Source organism: Megalops cyprinoides, chromosome 11, assembly GCF_013368585.1.
Source record: "Megalops cyprinoides isolate fMegCyp1 chromosome 11, fMegCyp1.pri, whole genome shotgun sequence".
In the NCBI taxonomy this organism is placed as follows: domain Eukaryota; kingdom Metazoa; phylum Chordata; class Actinopteri; order Elopiformes; family Megalopidae; genus Megalops; species Megalops cyprinoides.
In genome coordinates this window covers 11,327,188-11,346,385 of record NC_050593.1, presented here as the reverse complement: position 1 = coordinate 11,346,385, position 19,198 = coordinate 11,327,188, and the positions used below count along the sequence as shown (strand labels likewise).

The window sequence follows — 19,198 nt, the reverse complement described above, 5'->3', positions numbered from 1 at the left end:
GGATCTGTCTGATACTGATTCCCATCTGACTACAGTGTGATTGGATCTGTCTGATACTGATTTCCATCTAACTACAGTCTGATTGGATCGGTCTGATACTGATTCCCATCTGACTACAGTGTGATTGGATCTGTATGATACTGATTTCCATCTAACTACAGTCTGATTGGATCACTCTGATACTGATTCGCAGCCGACTACAGCATAATTGGATCTGACTGGTGCCACTATTTATCCACTATCCACTATTTATAACCTGATTGGTTCTGACACTAATACCAGCTCCCTCAAATCACAGCGATTGGGTCTGGTTGATACTGGTTCTCAGCTCTCCAGAGAGCGGTCGGGTTCGACACTGACACTGGTACCCTGCACCACCAGCTCGCGGCCCAAACACAGCAAGGCCTGTACACGTGCTGATGTCATTGCTCTGACGCATTTTGTGATGTTCCTGTGTGATTGACCACGTCATGTTGTTGTGAGTACATAATCTATACACATATCTGTCTCTGTGGAGGCTTGCTGAGGGGTGGGCAGCACTGGGAAGAGCATGCATAATTTCTGTGTTCTCATACGTGTACCGCGTGTGGTATTTTTTTGGGCGTGGAATGAGGCGACCTCACCCTGTTCCTCAGCTACCCGTGAGAGTGCCCGTTATTTTGTTTTATGTTTTTGTTTTTTTTTGGCGCCCTGTGACCAGCTGTCCAATTGGTGACAATAAACATTGATTCAATCCTGAACGCTCCCGAGTGCTCTGTCTTTTTTGAGTGCCCTGGCTTTTTCTCTAGCGTGACTGTCTGTTTTCCTCCTGGTCAAACAGGTTTGAAGGGCAGAGGTTTGAAAGAGTGATAAGAGTTGTAGTAGCTTCTGCAGTGCAGTGTTAGCATAGTTAGAGTAGCGGCTGCAAAAGCAGAGGAGTGCTTACTAGCATGAAAAAATACAGTTTGAGCTGGACCTGTTCTTTTTTCCTCCCTTTCCTTCTTTGTCAGTGGCAATGATTTCAAAGGATTAATAGTGTACTGTGTTTCACAACCTGGAGACAAAGGTCAGCACGTGTGGGGGTGGTGGTGTGGGTGTGTGAGGCGGGGGGGGGGGGGGGGGGGGTAAGAAAGGGAGGAGCTCAGGAGAAAGGCAGAAGCAGGGGGCCGGTAAGTCTGCGCTATGATTCCCACCTCACCCAGGACACAGGAGGAGCCCGCGAGAGAGAGAAAGAGAGAGACGCAGGAGCGGAGGACACGCACGATGACCGCATGTGAGGCCAGCGACGTTCACGGCGAGGACCTCGAGAGGCCGAGCGGAGCCGCGCGGACGCAGGTTTTCCGGGTGGACCAGCCCCCACCGTGTCTCCTCAACCTCTGCCTGGCACTGCAGGTATGGTAACAAAATTACAGCCACCGCCGTAATACAAAAATCCTGGCTGCTGGATTCGGAGCAGGGTTGCCCGGATATGGTCGCCACCCTCACTGAATCTGCCTGACTCCATTCCTGAAGAGCGTAAATCCAGAAGCTTTATACTCTCAAACACACACACCCCCAGCTGTTACTGAGACACGCAGGGGAGCTAGGTAGGCTCAGTCAAAACAATGATTCATTGAATCAGGAGGTTAAGCATATGTCAGAACAAAAAGCTGCAAGAACTATAAGCCCTCTAGGACGAGTGGGTCTGCTACTGTGTCATTAATCTATGTTAATGTATCAAAACAGGTTCAACGGTCAACAAGTTTTTTTCTTAAACACAATTTGACCACATGCCAGATTAGTCTTTCTGAGAATGACTCTTCTCCACAATACTCTGATTGCTCTGTAGCCTGTGGTTTAGTCATTGTTTTTTTAATCCTCTAGTTGTACTTTGACCCTCAAGTAAAAGGTCTTTATTTCCTTGCTTGCTGTCTCTCTTTTTCCTAACACTTACTGTCTTTGTTACTTAATTTCTTTGCCTGTTGGTCTTTCTGACTGTTTGTCTTTCTCAGGCCTACACTCTGTTGATCTGTGTATGCCTGTCTGTCTGTCTGTCTCTCTCTGAGTCTGTTTGACTCCCAGCAGCAGGTTCTGGTCCAGTCTTTGTTGCTGGTTCTCTCTCTCTCTCTGAGTCTTTGTCCTTCTCCCTGTAGTAGGTTCTGGTCCTGTTCTCGTTGCTGGCTCTGTCTCTCGCTGAGTCTTTCTATGTCGGTGTCCCTGCAGCAGGTACTGGTTCAGTCCTCGTTGCTGGTTCTGGTGCTGGCCTTCCTGCAGCAGCAGCTGTGGGTGCAGGAGGGAGAGAGGGAGAAGCTCCTGGCCTCTGGGTTTTTTTACTCCAGCATCTCCACTCTGCTGCAGAGCTGGCTGGGGACATGGTGAGACATATAGTCACGGTCATACACACACACACACACCCACCCTCACACACTGACAGGGCCTGTATTCTCTGTGACCTCCACAGCTTGCCCCTGGTTCAGGCTCCCTCCCTGGAGTTTATGATCCCTGCCCTTGTCCTTACTTCCCAGAGGCATCAGCATGGCAACCGTAAGTGCCCCTCCAGCCACACACTGTCCAAACCGTATTTAACACATGATGGAGCACTATATGGCGTGGGATTGTGAGTTTGTGGAGTTTAAGGTTGTGGATTTTTTTGTAAGGCTGTGTGTTTCTGTGTTTTTTCCTGCAGGGAGTACATTGGCCTGCAGGGGGCAATGTGAAGAGAAAGAAGAGTCATTGACTCAAACTGACCTAGTGAGAGAGGTACGCAGGGTTGCCGTTTTGGCTTTGCAGGCCTTGTCCATCCTGTCCTCCCTCCCTCTCACTCACTCTCTCCCTCTCTCATGACCTTGACTGAAGTGGTAGGTCACAAGTTGGGCTTTAAGGCAGCGATGTTATGGAACCCTATATACATCATGTGAGGGGTATGAAAAAGGCAAAAAAGCTAAACAAAAGGGGTAAGGCATTTGAGGAGGTCATGTCTGCAGAATGACCTGATTACTCAGAAATAAGCATATGTTTTAGAATTTTTTTTCATTCCTCCCAAACCGTTCTTTGATTCACGTTCTTCCCTTCCGTCTTTAGCTCCAGGGCATGGTTCTGATCACCGGGCTGGTCCAGCTGGTTCTGGGTATGAGTGGACTCTGTGGCTTGGTGCTGAGGCATTGTGGTCCGCTGGTCCTGGCTCCTCTCTTCTGTGTTCTCGGCTTCTCCATCTACAAGGATGCAGCACTGCTTTGCTCCGACCACTGGGGTATCACTGCACTGTGGGTCAGACTGTCTTGCCTGCCTGCCTGCCTGTTTGTCTGCCTGTCTGTCTGTCTTACTGCCTGTCTCTGCCTGTCTGTCTGTATGACTGTCTGACTGCCTGTCTGTCTGTATGACTGTCTGACTGCCTGCCTGCTTGCCTGCCTGTCTGTCTGTTTGTCTGCTGGTCTGTCTGTCTGTATGACTGTCTGACTGCCTGCCTGCTTGCCTGCCTGTCTGTCTGTTTGTCTGCTGGTCTGTCTGTCTGACTGCCTGTCTGTCTGTATGACTGTCTGACTGCCTGCCTGCTTGCCTGCCTATCTGTCTCTCCGACTGTCTATTTGCCCGTTTGCCTGCCTGTCTGTCTGTTTGTCTGCTGGTCTGTCTGTCTGACTGCCTGTCTGTCTGTATGACTGTCTGACTGCCTGCCTGCTTGCCTGCCTGTCTGTCTGTTTGTCTGCTGGTCTGTCTGTCTGACTGCCTGTCTGTCTGTATGACTGTCTGACTGCCTGCCTGCTTGCCTGCCTATCTGTCTCTCCTACTGTCTATTTGCCCGTTTGCCTGCCTGTCTGTCTGTTTGCCTGTCTGTCTGCCTACCTGCCTGCATGTCTATCTCTATGTCAGTCTGTTTGTTCCTGTCTCTCTCTGCTTGCTGGTTTGTCTGTCTCTGTCTGTATGTTTTTGTCTGCCTGTCTTTCTCCCTAACTGCTTTATTTCTTTCTCTGTTTGCTGGTCACTTAAATACATACTTTTACTGTGTTAAGAAGCAGTGGCTAAAAGTTAAAATGCAAACATTTTGTGAATGTTGTCAAGAAAGCAGCGTGTTATACTAACATCCTAAGGCCAATCCAGCCCCTGTAGTTGTCTGTGTTTTTTTTTTACCTGCATTTTTGACAGTAAATATTTTCTGCTGCCACCCTGTGGAAGATTGTGGAATAGCAGAGTCATAAGTTACAGTCCTTAACAAATGGTTGGTAAGTAGCTAATTGTTCAATACTTCTCTCTGCAGGGCGGTTGTGCTCATGCTGCTCCTGTCTCAGCACCTGCGCTCCTGCTTCCTTCCAGCCCCCCGAGGAGTGTCTCGTTACCCTGTCTGCAGGATGGTCTCGGTGAGCTAGCTTCCACAGAATAACTCTGGGCACCTCACATGTACCCCAAATAGCGAAGGGAATGATTAGCATAACCGATGAGTGCTGACACTGTCTGATGACACTGCTGGTTACCTGTACGCAGGTGTTGCTGTCCCTGCTGAGCGTGTGGGCTGTGTGTGCAGCCCTCGAGCACCTGGGACATTTCCGCCCACATCGGGTATCCGAGCTGCTGCCCGCGTCACGGCCACATGAACCTTCCAGCACTGTCCCCTGGGCCCGCTCAAACTCCTCCCACACCCTGCCCTGGGCCCGGCCAAATTCCTCACACACCCTCCACTGGTCTAACCCGAACAGCTCCTACCTCGCACCCTGGATAAGCTTTCCTCTGACAGGTGCATTTTACTTGTTGTTACTCTGTTTATCTTTGTGGTATACAAGTAATTAGCTCCTGATTGGAGCTGGCATTGGCTGTTAGAATGTCATGGTAGTTCTCTGTGAGTGCACTGTGTACTTTTTCTGTGAATTCACTGTGTATTTCCTCTGTGAACTCACTATGTACTTCCTCTTTGAATTCACTGAGGACTTTATCTGTGAGTGTGCTGTGTATTTCCTCTGTGAGTTCATTGTGTATTTCCTCTGTGAGTTCACTGTGTATTTCTTCTGTGAATTTCCTGTGTATTTCCTCTGTGAACTCACTGTGTACTTCCTCTGTGAATTCACTGAGGACTTTCTCTGTGAGTGCACTGTGTATTTCCTCTGTGAGTCCACTGTCCTCAACAAGTTTGCTGTGCATTTCCTTTGTGATCACAGGGGTGTCTCAGCTCCCCCTGCTGTCTGCCCGGGGTGTGGCAGCCGGTGTGGCCGCTGCACTGGGGTCGTCCATCAGCTCCCAGAGCGTCTACCTGCTGACAGCGAGGATCCTGGGGGCCCCACCCCCTCCCCCTGCAGCCTGTAACCGTGGGCTGTGCGCTGAGGGGCTGGGGAGCATGAGCGCCGCCCTGCTGGGGGGCATGGTAGGGGTCAGCAGCAGTGTACCCAATGCCTGCACTCTCGGACTCAGCCAGGTACTGCTGTTTGGAACTGCGACTTCTCATCTTTCTCAGCACATTTTGACCTTTGACACCAGAATGCTAACTTTTTGACTTCTGATATATCACATAAGTACAATGCAAGAGGTGAGAAATTTGTTTAGGTTAACAGTGCTTACAAGCCATATGCCTGGGGCACAAGAGTAGCTTGGTTGGCAAAGGTGCCCTATAGCTCAGTCATTGCTAGCTTCAGTCTGGGTTGTGTCATTAGGCGACTATGAGTGGGGGTCCATAGCAGTGGGACATGATCTAGCTTCCTCTCATTGGGGTTACTGCGCTTGTGAATGACTGTATGAGCCTTGAGAAGGTGGTAAAGTAGCAGATTCCAAAGTGAGAGTAAAAAGAGGGGAAAGGGGAAGAGTGCAGCATGCTTCTTTCTCATACTGTTCTCATCATACAGTTCATGTGCAAACCCACCTCCTCGAGAGAGAGAGAGAGAGAGAGAGAGAGAGGGGGCAGCGCTTGCTTGCCTCTGGCTCTCTCAGCTTGTGATTCCTACGGTGTGGTGTGTGACAGCGCCCCCTAGTGCCTCCCCCCCACAGTGACTGAGCTCTGCTCCCCTCTCCTCTCCACAGTGTGGCTCGAGGTGCACCGTGCAGCTGGCGGCCATGTTGGGACTGGTCCTCGGGATGTCTCCCCGCCTCACCCAGCTGATCACCTCCGTACCCCTGGGGATCCACGGTGAGGAACCCCCCGTCCCCCTCGCCGTTTCCCCATTCCAGTCTCTGCCCCTTTCCGTCTTTCCCTCTGCAACCTCCGTGACCCCGTTCCAACTCCTCGTTCCTCTCGCCCAGGGGCCGTGCTCAGCGTGACCTACGCCGTGGCCATTGGGACGGGCGTGGCCTACTTCCAGTACACGCACATGGACTCCGGGCGCAACATCTTCAACATCGGGTTCGCCGTCTTCATGTCCCTGCTGATCCCTCGCTGGTTCTCCCTGCAGCCCGCCTTCATCGCCACCGGTAACAACTGTAATAATAATAACAGTAATAATAATAATGTCAATCTCAAAGCCCTTTAAGATGGAGCGACCTCAGCCAGCACCAATGTGTAGCGCCCTCCTTGGTTGATTAACAGCAACCATTTTTCCTGCAAAGTCTTATGTCAGAGGTAGTAAAGGAGGGATTTATTAATCTGCTAAAACTGAGGGATGACAAGGTTGATACTCTCTGGTAACTACTAATGTTGAACACATGATACATGGACAAAACTGGTGAAGACATAAACAGATCTCTCACTGTGTGTGTGCGTGTGTGTGTGTGTGTGTGTGTGCGTGCGTGCGTGCGTGCGTGTGCGCATGGTCACATGCAGGTATATCTAGTCTTGATGTGCTGCTCCAGTCTCTTCTGACTTTACCTGTATTCCTGGTGGGACTCCTGGCTTTCCTCCTGGACAACACTGTGTCAGGTAATATCACTGTTACACCTCTCTGGGGTTATAAAAGGTGTGCGATGGTGCTGTAGCATCTTTCAGGATTATCAGGGGTGTTCCCTCAGCTGCTGTATGTCTCTCTCCTGCCTATCCAGGCTCTCCGTCAGAGAGGGGTCTCCCTTCCAGTGTAATGAGGAAAGGCGGACGGGCCAGCAGCGCGGCGGAATATTCCCAGCAGCTGGCCACCGTCTATGACCCCCCGTTCGCGGTGAGGAGGCTCCTGCACCTTCCCGGGCTCAGGGTCGTCCCTTTTTGCGCCTGCAGGACCCCTGTTGAAGAGGCAGCGCTGTCACCGATGGAGACGGCTGACCTGCTGTCAGAGAATCAGGGGAATGGTCCATAGCGACGCTCATCTGCAAGGACCAAGACTAAGGACACAATAGTGTTATGTGACACCATGGCACAATCAGTGTAGCTCATTATGCCTGCCCGTCCTACCAGCTAAAGGAAGGCACAACATCCATGTACACTTCTGATTGGAGGACATTGTATCCATGTACACTTCTGACTGGAGGACACAATCCATGTACACTTCTGATTTGAGGACACTGTATCCATGTACACTGCTGGTTGGAGGACACTATATATCCATGTACATGTCTGGTTGGTTTTGTGACATTATCTTGCACACAGAAAATGGTATTGTTGCACTGTAGATGCATCTCAGATAAAAGCAAAGTTTTAAATGAATGAGATACAGTAAAGTCACACTTTGAATATCCTACCATGTTGATCAAATGTTGATGCACCTGGATCTACAAACCTACAAAGCAGAATGGTAATGGCAACATGCCCTTTTTCAACGGGTTTCAAAATTCCTAGCAGTTCATTTAGGATTCTTCTGGGGGCGGCAAAACCAGCAGTATGCAGAAACACAAACCACACCGGAATGTTTTTGCCGTTTTAATGTTGAAAAATAAATCTTTAAATAGTCATTTTCGCAAAACATCATAATATCATAAACATTTACACATCTCTTTTTGTACAAAGTAAATATTCCTTTAAAATAGTTAAATACTTTCTGACAATACAGTAATACATGACATGTACGCATTTTTCCGATGAGATGACAGTTAAACAGAGATAGGTGGATGGTCCGGATGTCCAGTCAGAGTAGCCACTGCGGTGAGCCTGGAATGGGACTCACCTGCTTCCATGTCCTCTTAAGAGTTTAGTTTCAGTCCTTCAGTGGGGTTTTGATTAGAGTGTGCTGCACAATAACACACTGTACAGTTCCTGCCCTCGGAAGTGGGCACACCTCAAGTCTCTCTCTGCACGTCTTCCAGACGCTACCGCGGGTAGCAGCACCAAGATCCCACAGAACAAGTGATATATTCTGGTGCTTACCTGAGTGTGGGTGAATGAACCCCACATTTTTTTAATTGCATATGCATGCATGCGTGTGCGTGTATATGTGTGTGCTTGCGTATGCGTGTGCGTGTGTGTGTGTGCTTGTGTGTGTGAGTGCGGTCTCCTCCAGTGTCCAGAGCACGAAGGTCCTTGTTCTGTGGTGAGGTGCTCCATCTTGGTTCAGCTTCATCTTAATGGTGAACCCTCTTTGAAGTAGCCGTCATTAAAAGTAAATGTCTTGAGGACTGAAAGCATTAAACACTGCCAATGAATCATACCTCAGAATTACTGTGTGTCTGTTAGTATTTGGATTCCTTGGTATTTGCCATTGGGGTAGGAGGCCCTGGCCCATGCTCCCAAAAGATCCTGCATCATCTGTGCTTTCCTGAGAGCCCTCCCCTGGGGCAGATCAGATCAGACCCTCTTCCTAACTCTCCATCTCTCTTTTTCTCTTCTCTTCCTCGCATTTTCTTCGTCACTTTTTTCTTTCCCTCACCGCATCATTGTCCTCCCTCTAACCTACCCTGTTCCTTGTCCTTTCATCTTCACCATTGTCTCCCTCTTGCTCTCTCTCTCTGTCTCTCCTCTCTGCTTCCTCTGCAGGTCCCTCATTTGTCTTCCTCACTTCCTGTCTCTCCTCTTCCTCCCTCATCTCTCCGAGTCGGCCACGCCCCAGGGGTGGAAGTGCTCGGGGTCCAGCAGCAAGGTCCCGATCCAGTACAGAACCCGAGAGTACCAGTGCATCCCGACCCCCTGGGGGCCACCGGTTCCGGTCCAGTTGTAGAGCAGGCGGAGCGGGGCGAAGGCCCAGTGGGCCAGGCGGCTCTGATCCACGGCGGCGTAGCAGGAGGCCAGGACGCCGTTGACCACAAGCGTGCCGTGCCGGGTGAGGGGGGCGTACGCACCCCTGTCCTCCCGCAGCCGCACCCAGGTGATGAGCGAAAGCTGCCCCCTCGCCCCCTCCCCCGCTGCTGTCAGCACGCACTGTCCCGGCCGCGCCTCGCTGGCGAATATTGTCCGCAGTGCCCCCCCAGCCGCCCGGCTCGAGCAGTTCCCCTCCGTCACGAACAGCAGGTGGGCGGGCGTGAGGGACAGCGTGGCCCCTCCCTCCGCCCCGATCACCACGAAGTGCTTTTGGGCCGCGGGGTCGCGGTCGAGGAAGGCGAGCACCTCGCTGAACACTAGGTCCCCGCTGCCGTCGCTCTCCGAGGAGGCCAGCACCCGCTCGCCCAGCCGCAGGTCCCGCACCGCCTTCACCCCGCCGCCCTCTGTGGTGACCCACGCCCGCCCCGGGAAACACCCCCCGGTCTTCGCTGCAACCGAGTGATCTGCCACAGGGAGACACAGAGCTCAGGGGTCAGGGGTCAGGGGTCAGCAGAGGACTGTGACCAAGGGCAGACACACACACGCACACACACAAACACACACACACACACACACACACACACACACACACAAAAATGTACTGCCTTTCGCTACATTAGAGCATGACTGGCAGAATGGACTGGTGTCTGTAATCCTAATTACAGCACATCATTTCCTTCTCTCAGGATTCAAAAGGCAATAAAAAGGCAATAAATAACACAGTGATTAAGTTCTCTGTTCTTCCCAGTCTCGGGAAGTACAGTATGTAGGATTATGCTGGAGGGGTCTGTAATGGGTGTCTCAAGTCTCCAGTGAATCCGACACAAATATTTGAGAAAGGGTAACCAAAGCCAGTTGATAATACAGCCTCAGATAGGAGATTTGAGAGAAGGAACAAGGAAATGACAACAAACGAGCAAGTTCATTATCTCATGGAACAACCCTGGGCGAAATGAACCGAGATGCTAATGAACCCAAAACTGCATTTCCAATGTTAGCAGCAACACAAGGGGAATACCTCCTGCGGACATGGTTCAGTGAAGAGCTCCACTGTGATACAGACGTAGCGGAATAAAACATATTCAGACTATGACCAGATGACCATCTCTCACCTTACTGCATCAAACTTTCCAGCCTCACTCACCTCACCCACTGCAAGACTGCTGTGCTTCCGTATTTCCATAACAAGACATAACACAGATTGACATACTCTTACATGTAGGACTCCCACAGGAAGTGCTGGACGCATGGGAAAGCTCAGAGCACTGATAGATCTATCATCCATCCCTGACCCTAACCAATGAGTGTAAAAGTTTTAGTCCTGATCAAGGATCAGCAGCTGAGAGAAACAACTTCCTCAACATCTGAGGCACTTCATCTATAAGAGAAGTACAAGGACAGGAAGTGTAGCACACTTTGTTATACTCCAAAAGGGAGTGTAAAGCATTCTGAGATACTTCAGTTTATGGACTAACACAGTGCACTCCGAGGTTTCTCTGTCTGCTATTCTCAAAGAATTATGTTCTATAATAAAATAGTGAAGGACAATGAAAAATAATTTACATAAAAATAAATATATATATTTTATGGCTTCACTGGTATATTCCCATAGTCTTTGAGAAATTTTATTTTCAACTCATATGATTTTTCTTTCAAGGTACTGTTTCTGAATTAACTCAGAATTCCCATTGATTGGGAAGATGATTTTAAAAACTGCAGTGTTAACCTCAGATCATCAAGGAATAATATATACATCAGTCATTTTTACCCTTCACTGATCTGAGGTACTTTTGGAGGGGACAGTTTGCAGTGCCAGGGTCAGCGCAAAGCTGATGTTTAGCACAGTGACAATCCTCGTGACCTCACATCATCCTCCAGGTGACAGATACATCAGGTTCTGGGATTATAAATACACTGACAGCAATTACATAAGGAGCTGACAGCCCGCTGTCACTGGCTGTCACTTCTGAACCTGCCACATTTAAACAGCGGCTGTCAAAGGAAGCCCTCCGAAACACAAGGAACACTGAATGTGTTTTAATCCTGTTTTTCTCTAGTGGTTTAGCAGCCTTCTTCCGTGCATGCTGAGATCTCTTTATTTAGTATTTAGTTAGTGTTTTATCTTGGTATTACAAATGTTTTTTTTTTATGTTGCTGTACTCCAGTATTCTGACATGCTGTATGGAAGGGGCAATATTGATCAAATGTTATGATAAAAATCTACTGTTATTGCATTTATAACTTTCTGCACTATTCAAGGGATTAATGCAGGTTTATGCATCATTTATGCAATCGACGGCAGGGAACTTTACAGACCTCTATTGAAATACATTGTGACGTATTACAGCAAGGTACTGCAATGCAACACCAAGCGAGCCAGACCTGGCCCAGCTCCAGCAGGGCACAGCTTGGCAGGAGGTATCAGTGCGGGTAAGCTCCTGCAGACCAGCCGTAGGCAAGAGTTCATCCCTGTGTGCCTTATCACCTCAGAGGTTTGTGCCTCTTCACCTGGACAACCTGGGAAGCTCTGCACAAGCCCAAATGGGTCCCCCCTTTTATGATACCATGCGCACCTGGAAATCGAGTCTCAAACTGAACGGACATAGTGTGAACCCTGTTCTCCCACTGATGTAGTGTTATAAGCAGGAATTTGGTTCAGGCTCTCCTCTATTAGTTGCAGGTACAGTACATTAAAACCAAAGGTCCTCAAGCATCTTGTGGTGGCAGTATGGCATCTATAATGGGTTTTCTCACTCTTAGCCACGCCTTGGTCTCGATCTCTCTCTCACACTCTCACTCTCATTCTCACTCTCTCTCTCTCTCTTTCTCTCTCTCTCTCTCTCTCTCTCTCTCTCTCTCTCTCTCTCTCTCTCTCTCTCTCTCTCTCCTACCTGACTTGACGCTGCAGTGCACGTGGGCCTTGGACTCGTAGTAGACCCAGTCGAAGCCGGCCTCCACGGCCAGGCGGGCGAGCATGGCGTACTTGTCGCGGTCGCGGTCGGAGGTGGTGATGTCGACCGCGCGGCCCTCGTAGTGCAGGGACTCCTTGGAGTGGTGGCCGTCCTCGTCCCAGCCCTCCGTCACGCGCAGCCTCACGTTCGGCCACATGTTCTTCACCGAGATGGCCAGGGAGTTCAGCTTGTCCTTGCAGCGCTGCCAGGCCCGGGCGGAGGGGACGCGGGGGAGACGTGGGGACAGGGACACGGACAGCGGAGAGACAACATACTGTCAGCACATACAGAATCCACACACACACACACACGTTCCCACAAAGACTCTCTCACACACACACACACACGTTCCCACAAAGACTCTCTCACACACACACACACACACACACACACACGTTCCCACAAAGACTCTCTCTCAAACACACACACACACACACACACACGTTCCCACAAAGACTCTCTCACACACACACACACACACACACACACACACGTTCCCACAAAGACTCTCTCACACACACACACACACACACACACACACACGTTCCCACAAAGACTCTCTCTCACACACACACACACACACACGTTCCCACAAAGACTCACACACAAACACACACACACTCACACACCGATTCCAGCAAACACACACCAATGCACCCAGATGCCCCAAAAAATGCACACACAAAGATACCAAAAATGCACTCAAACACACGCATATATATAGATACTCAGAGAAAAAAAAGACATTTCTCTTGCCGCAGTCAATCAAGCTGTCATCAGGTCAGTGAGAGAGTGAAACAGGGTTAGCAACTCAATGACAGAACAACACCAGACAGACAGGCAAGTTTATGTGGAGTCATGAAGAAAGCACAGAGAAAGACACACACAACTGCGTAAAACAGCTGCAAATCTTACTAAAAGGCACAAAACACCACAATAAACAAACAAGGAAGAATTATTGTCCATTATGTGTTGGATGAGATGCTGCGTTTCCTGTTAGGCCATTGTTACGCATACAGATGGTGTTGCAGTCTCTCTGCGTCAAATGCACAGGGCAGGACTCACAGGAATACAGAGCTACAGAGCTCTGCACTTGGCAACAACCCCCTTACTTTATTTCAATTGATTATTACCAGCAATGACATCATGTTCACCAATCAAGCATTCCCTCATGGCACCCAGTCAGGTCATAACTCACAGTATTTCTAGAAGTGCACTTTAAAGCTTTTCCCCCCTTTACGCAACCCTGTCCGGAATGGCCAATTTCACATTAGGCTCATTTCACTGCGACGGCCTCTGCGCTTGCATAGGGGAAATGAAGTGAGATGAAGTGCAGTCCTTCAATACACTTGCACACAGCCAGCAGCTATTTTTCACACTACACATACAGTGATGTGGGCACCGGTTGGAGGATGGGTGCTGCTCCTCTCATGCCATCTGAGCAACCCGCAGGAAACCCTGGCCGACCTACCCATTCGTCCCGGGCTTCCCAGTCTTTGTCCGCAGAAGACATGGTTGATTTCAAACCCAGGTTGTGGTCTGAAGAATTGCAGGTTGTCTGAAACCCTGGCTGGCTAACCCATACCTATGCCCAGCAGAACAAAGCTAATTTGGTCCACCACAGTAAGCTCCCAGACATTGTTGGCAACACAGTTTGTTTAAAACCCAGGTAGCAGGGCTCAGCCTGAACTCGAGATGAACACCTTGCAGACTGAGCTACTCTAGAGCCAAATTCTGCACTCATAGCATCAGCACATTGCTGTGTCTGTTTTGCAGGATACACAAGATGCCCCCTTAGAAATATTCTTTCACACCACAGGTTAAATGCACCATACTATATTTACTATGCATAGTGGTTTGTGAAAATTTTCATTGTAAAATGTGATACAACAAATACATATTTGTGTATTTGTTAAATAACAAAAAAAAATGATTGGTTGATTGATTGGGGTGGTGATATTGGTATATCTTTGGTGATATACATACAGACATGTCCACAGGGAATATAGGACACAAGTTATACAGGTCAATAGGTAAAATTTCACAGTGCCCTTCCTCAATCCACCTCCCGGATTGCGTACAGGTATAGAACAGCATAACATAAGACAGACAAAACAGCCTTATGATCTTGCCAACGATCTGACTCTACCTCTGTGGTGAGTTCAGTCTTGATGATTCATTGCATCTCTGATTCTGCTGCAAATCCTAGCAGGTTAGTCCAAATCTCTTTTGCAAAGAAATTCTCTTTTTCATTTGTTTGTTAGATATTTACTTTGAACTGATTTCCACGTGTTCTGTCAACAGAGCTCGGCTTGACATAGGTGTCAATGGTATGTCTTATTAATCCTTTTCAAAATATTAATGACTTCAAACAATCCTCCTGAGGCTTGATTCACACTGACTGAGGAATTTAAGAACCTTCAATCTCTCCTCAGAGGCACCTCTTTTAGATCTGGAGCTAGTCTTATTACCCCTCTCTGTGCTTTTCCCAGAGCTATACTAGTGATGTTGCAGTATTAGTACAAATTACCTATAAGCTGTAAGGGAAGACGTTCCTACTACTGACTTCAACCTCGGTCACAGAGCCTTTCCTTCACTGAAAGATTTATAGCATGACCGCAATAGAAACAGTTAAAGGGAATGAGACTTACTTCAATAATGCATGTGTCCTTTGACTAAGTCCCAGAAAGCACATTTGCCCTCTTTGCACCCACGCCCCAGACAGCCACGCCCAACCCCGCCGCCCGCTCCTACGTTAACCACAATAAATCTCCACTCCATCTCCAGTTCCGACGTCTGTCTGCGGAGATGGTGGGCTCTCGCTTATCTCTGAGCGATGCAGACACCGGGCCGTAGAGCACCAGACAAACATTACAGGAAAGAGAGAGTGCCGGGGGGAGCGTTCCTGCCCTTCCCCCACCCCCCTCTCTCCGGCCGGCGCTGCGATAAACACACACTCAGGCTAAATAATTCAGTTAAGTGTTGCCTCTCCGGACCGCTACTGCAGTCCTGAAATCATCTCGGTTCTCGGTGTCTGACGGCATCAGATTGTACGAAGTGGGGGCACAGTGCAGAGATAAACAGACTAATGTAGTTTGAGAGGAGGAGAGAGGGATAGAGGAGGGGGAGGAGGGGGAGGGGGGGGTCTCTTTGCTGTCTTTATTACCCTCTGGGGAGAGTTCTGATAAGAGCAGAGCTGCACTGAGAGTATGAGTGTGTCAGATAGATGGCTCAGCCCAAACCTGGGGGCTGCCAGGCCCGATGTCAGTAAATACAAAAGGCTGCGCCATAGATTTTTTTATATATGGACCAGATAGTCAGTTCATTGTGCATTACATTGCAAATTGTGTCTCCGCTGCTGTTGTTGTAGCTACATTTTGCAAGAATTTTAATTTGCTGGCTTATTATGAACAGTCTTGACAGTGCATGGTCTAAAACAGAACATCCACAGTCGGCCTGGGACTATATGCAGCAACAGAGCCTCCTAGGCAGAAGGAACAGTGGAGCTGAATATCTGGTCATAGTAGAGTATCTGTGGCTGCGCTTTGCAGAAGGTCTCTGACCACAATAGACACTTCCACATTAAGCAGATTCCCACGACTGAAGCCCCTCTCTCTCTCTTTAGTGTGAGGAGCGACATCACAAGCTACATCTCCACAGACTTAAGGTGAATAATGTTATTGTTTCAGGCATACTACTTGGGAGGTGAAATAAGCTGTTGTGGTCTCCTCCAAAATGTGAAAAATAAAAACCCAAGCATATAGATTCCTTTCAATACACCTAACAGCTGCCACTAAAATATGGTGATGGATATTGCTCATTTATTTACAAACAAGCTCATAACAGATAGGGCATAAATGGTACCATAAATATTCAGCACTAAAGATGTTCCAGGGTCATATTGCATCATTTGAAAAGCACTCCACCATATAGGGGACGTATTAGGCACACATATAGCCAAAGTCAATTTTAATGTGAACAGACAGTGAGGGAGACACATCTGGGGAAGTTTAGGGATACATGCTCACATGAGGGGGTCTTTGTTCATCACTCCAGCTTGCTCTTCTCCGTAGACATTAACAGCGACACCACCTATAACGTCTGGCTGAGACACTACTTGCTTCCTGCACGGTAGCATAGGAAACCACATTCTCAAGTCTTCTCTGCTGAGAAAAAATGGAACTGAGAGAGTGAATAAAGGTGAGAAAAAGAGGGGAAGCAAGTAACCTGGTTCTTGCCAAACCTGGCCAAAACTGGAATCTGGCTGGAGAATAACAGAGGGCCTTGCACAGCTGTGAGAATCAGCTAAAGAATCTCCCTCCTCTGATCCACTGTCATTCACTGCACCCTCAACTGCATCACACACTCTAATTCTCATTTCATACAAACACACTCACACACACACACACACACACACACTCACACACACACACACACACACACACACACACTGTACACATGCTTAAGTCTTCTTGAATGTGTAGTGCTAAACCACTGGATTTAAAGCCCCCTGAGGTCGTCGACCTGATGTTTCATTCCCGTAGCTTAAGTGGTCACAGTTTCTTCAATACAGCAATAATAAAGCATGCTTGGTTATGAGAAGAGCTCCGTCCTGCCCGCTCTCCTGGTCTTGTGTTATTGTGTTAGGCTCTTTTCACAGTCCATTACGGGTGTCAGTAACCTTTCATTTCGAACGCATGTTTCGGTCAGAGGAGAGCCTTTAGATGACAGGACGTAAGCCTCCATCACACGTCCATTCGGCAGATACACGGGTGACTTGATTTACTCGAACTCCTACGCTTGCACATTTTAGGAAAAAGACACACAAGAAAATGTGCTCTAGGAAAGGTTCTGAAAAGGAAAGGGCTCATCCTTCTCGGTGCACTCGGACACCTGCGCAGCTCGCTCGTTCATGCACATTCTGAGCGACTACGGCTACGAACCCAACCAAGTCCGCTGAATTATTAAATGGATTAACAAGCGGTGCATGTTGCACATCATGACTGCAAGGCTGACAGAATGAGGATGTTTACCTTATTTCCCGCAGGGGAAGCAGAGTGTGCGCGTTTGAACCGTGCAAAAATAATTCCGTTTTTCCACTTCAGTGTCTGGACTTTGGGGGATAATAATAGTGTATCACAGAAAATGTAATAGATGCCTATTCACGAGATGGTGTAGATTTCCACCTATTTTTTTTTTCCAGTGCGGTTACAAAAACGGACTGAACTTCATAAATCAGACTGTGCAGTTTGTTAGTTTTGCTTTCAAGGTAGAGCTCGACGGGGTTTCGGTCGGAGCGTTTTAGCAGTAACCGCTAGCTGCACAAACATTCGTCGCTGCACTGACAACACGCGCCTGTGCGCTCCTCGGCTTCAACAGTCCTGCCTGTATAAGTACGATGCTGCCATTTGAGGGAGGAGAAAGTCGCCACTAATTCAAAAATAAGAGGAGAACATGCGCATGATTAAGGCTTAGACGCAAGTGAACTAGACTATTTTTATATTCGTGTGCTACAAAAAAAAAATAAAAAAACAAAATCGGGCCTGGTTCTGTCGCAGTCGCTTCTCATAAAACTGCTCAAGTAAACTCGGAGAGATATAGCCGTTCCCCTGTGGCTTCCGTCACATTAATGCTCCCGCATTTGAGGAAGCCCGGTCATAAACTGGTTTAAAATGATTTATTCTGGGAAAACGAAATTAAACGAATTCACTGCGGAACCACTTCAATAACCCTGTTGTTAAATTACTGACAGCCCAATGCTGACCGTTAGCCTGACAAGTCACCCCAAAGCTCATGGCAAACATTTGAACACACACTGCTCATACTCAATCTAAATAAGTCAATATGTGAATTCCTAAAATAAAAACAGGCCGACAGTGCTGTAATTGAATATCACTACTTTTATAAAGCAAATACTCAACATTGCTGAGGTGTGGCCCCTCAGTTAGTAACTCAGTAATTGCAATGAATTGAACACCTTTTTGACCTCAGACATTTGAAAGACTAATGAAATGAAATGACCAATGAAAAATCTTGTCCCAAATATCGATATAGGACAACCCTAGCAGCTCTGTAAAAACCAAATGGTATTATAATCAGAATCTTCCACATTCTACCAATCTGTAGAAGTGTCTTGTCTGGATGCACTATAAGACTAGGATTGTATTTGGCTCCTGTGTTGCTTTATGCGACATCGTCAAACGGATTTATTTATTTATTTGCGTCGCAAGGGCACAACTACGTTGCCTAAAATCGCGTTGTCAGCACCAGGACTTTTCAATTGTGAAAGAATAGTCAACAATACCAAATCGATAATGCGCTCGCTTAGGTTCAAAGCTGATCAAAGTACAAGCGGCTCTCAAAACGCATCAAGAAGTGAGTATCGCGTACGCAGATACCTGTGCCGCCGCAGCCATGTGGAGGCAGGGAGAGACGGGTGTGTGAAACGAAGTTATTAATCGCGTTGTGTGCACCTTACCTGGGTCATCAGTCTGTCCGCACCTGTGTTCTCTTCATCTTTGAATACGATGTCGGGGTTGTAGTTCGGAATAAGTTCTTTAAATCGCTCCGAGTTCCTGGTTATTTTCCCCTCGTATCTGCCGCTCGCTCCTAAGGTTTTCTCAGCCACGTTAGGGCTAAATTGCTTGAGGGCGAGCGGTGTGAGCTTCCGCGGTGGCCGCCTCCTACCATATCCCCTCCCCGGCCCGCAGCCCTCATTAGCCGGAGAGAGGATCAGGGCGCAGACGATGGAGAGCGCCACAAGTACGGGCAGCCGCATTCCACCCACACCGGCGGCCACTCCGACCGGAGTTACAGGATGGCACAGATACCGTTTATGTGTCAAACCTCCACTTCCCCCTTGTTGCTCCTTATGTCCCCCATGGGGTACGAGAGGGGGAGGAGGAAAGAGCCATTACCACAGTGTCACAAAGTCCCCAATCCTCTCCATCCTCGGTGCGCAAAAGGAGACGCAGTCCTGTACCAGCGTTAAAGAAAGATCAGATGATGCTAACGGGTCCGTTCCTCTCACGCTGTAAAGGTCCCTTTTCTGAGCCGATGTGCGGACAGAATTTCTTATTTATTCCCCTATCTGTTTTGGACAGCAGGTTAAAAGCCGTTCGTTCCTGAGAAATTATCCCAGACGGACCCGGGGCTGTGCTCGGCTTTTGAGCCGTGGTTGGATGGAGGTCCAGCCGGCAGTTTGCGCTTCTCTGTCTGGCTT

At 48.5% G+C, this 19,198-nt stretch overlaps 2 protein-coding genes across 2 annotated transcripts; one reads left to right on the top strand and one right to left on the bottom strand.

Annotated features, from left to right (window-relative positions):
* The first annotated feature begins 1,242 nt into the window (after positions 1 to 1,242).
* slc23a3 (solute carrier family 23 member 3) lies at positions 1,243 to 7,154 on the top strand. The gene is made up of 12 exons (XM_036540786.1): positions 1,243 to 1,371; positions 2,182 to 2,333; positions 2,420 to 2,496; positions 2,645 to 2,718; positions 3,040 to 3,221; positions 4,211 to 4,310; positions 4,435 to 4,684; positions 5,103 to 5,356; positions 5,956 to 6,061; positions 6,175 to 6,342; positions 6,692 to 6,787; positions 6,907 to 7,154. Exons 1-12 carry the CDS (start codon positions 1,243 to 1,245, stop codon positions 7,152 to 7,154), a joined length of 1,836 nt encoding a protein of 611 aa, XP_036396679.1.
* A 559-nt stretch (positions 7,155 to 7,713) lies between these two features.
* On the bottom strand, positions 7,714 to 18,880 carry LOC118786072 (indian hedgehog B protein-like). The gene is made up of 3 exons (XM_036541107.1): positions 18,455 to 18,880; positions 11,917 to 12,178; positions 7,714 to 9,489 (listed from the first exon to the last, which is right to left on the bottom strand). Exons 1-3 carry the CDS (start codon positions 18,752 to 18,754, stop codon positions 8,810 to 8,812), a joined length of 1,242 nt encoding a protein of 413 aa, XP_036397000.1. The 5' UTR covers positions 18,755 to 18,880; the 3' UTR covers positions 7,714 to 8,809.
* Between the last annotated feature and the right edge of the window lie 318 nt (positions 18,881 to 19,198).

Bases quoted from the DNA above. Each gene is read 5' to 3' on its own strand.
- slc23a3 (XM_036540786.1), top strand. From the start codon at position 1,243: ATGACCGCATGTGAGGCCAGCGACGTTCACGGCGAGGACCTCGAGAGG. The intron at 2,334-2,419 runs GTGAGACATATA...TGACCTCCACAG, and splicing joins CAGAGCTGGCTGGGGACATG to CTTGCCCCTGGTTCAGGCTC. The intron at 6,788-6,906 runs GTAATATCACTG...CTGCCTATCCAG, and splicing joins CCTGGACAACACTGTGTCAG to GCTCTCCGTCAGAGAGGGGT.
- LOC118786072 (XM_036541107.1), bottom strand. From the start codon at position 18,754: ATGCGGCTGCCCGTACTTGTGGCGCTCTCCATCGTCTGCGCCCTGATC. The intron at 12,179-18,454 runs GTAAGGTGCACA...CGGGCCTGGCAG, and splicing joins CGGACAGACTGATGACCCAG to CGCTGCAAGGACAAGCTGAA. The intron at 9,490-11,916 runs GTAGGAGAGAGA...TCCCTGTGGCAG, and splicing joins GCACTGCAGCGTCAAGTCAG to ATCACTCGGTTGCAGCGAAG.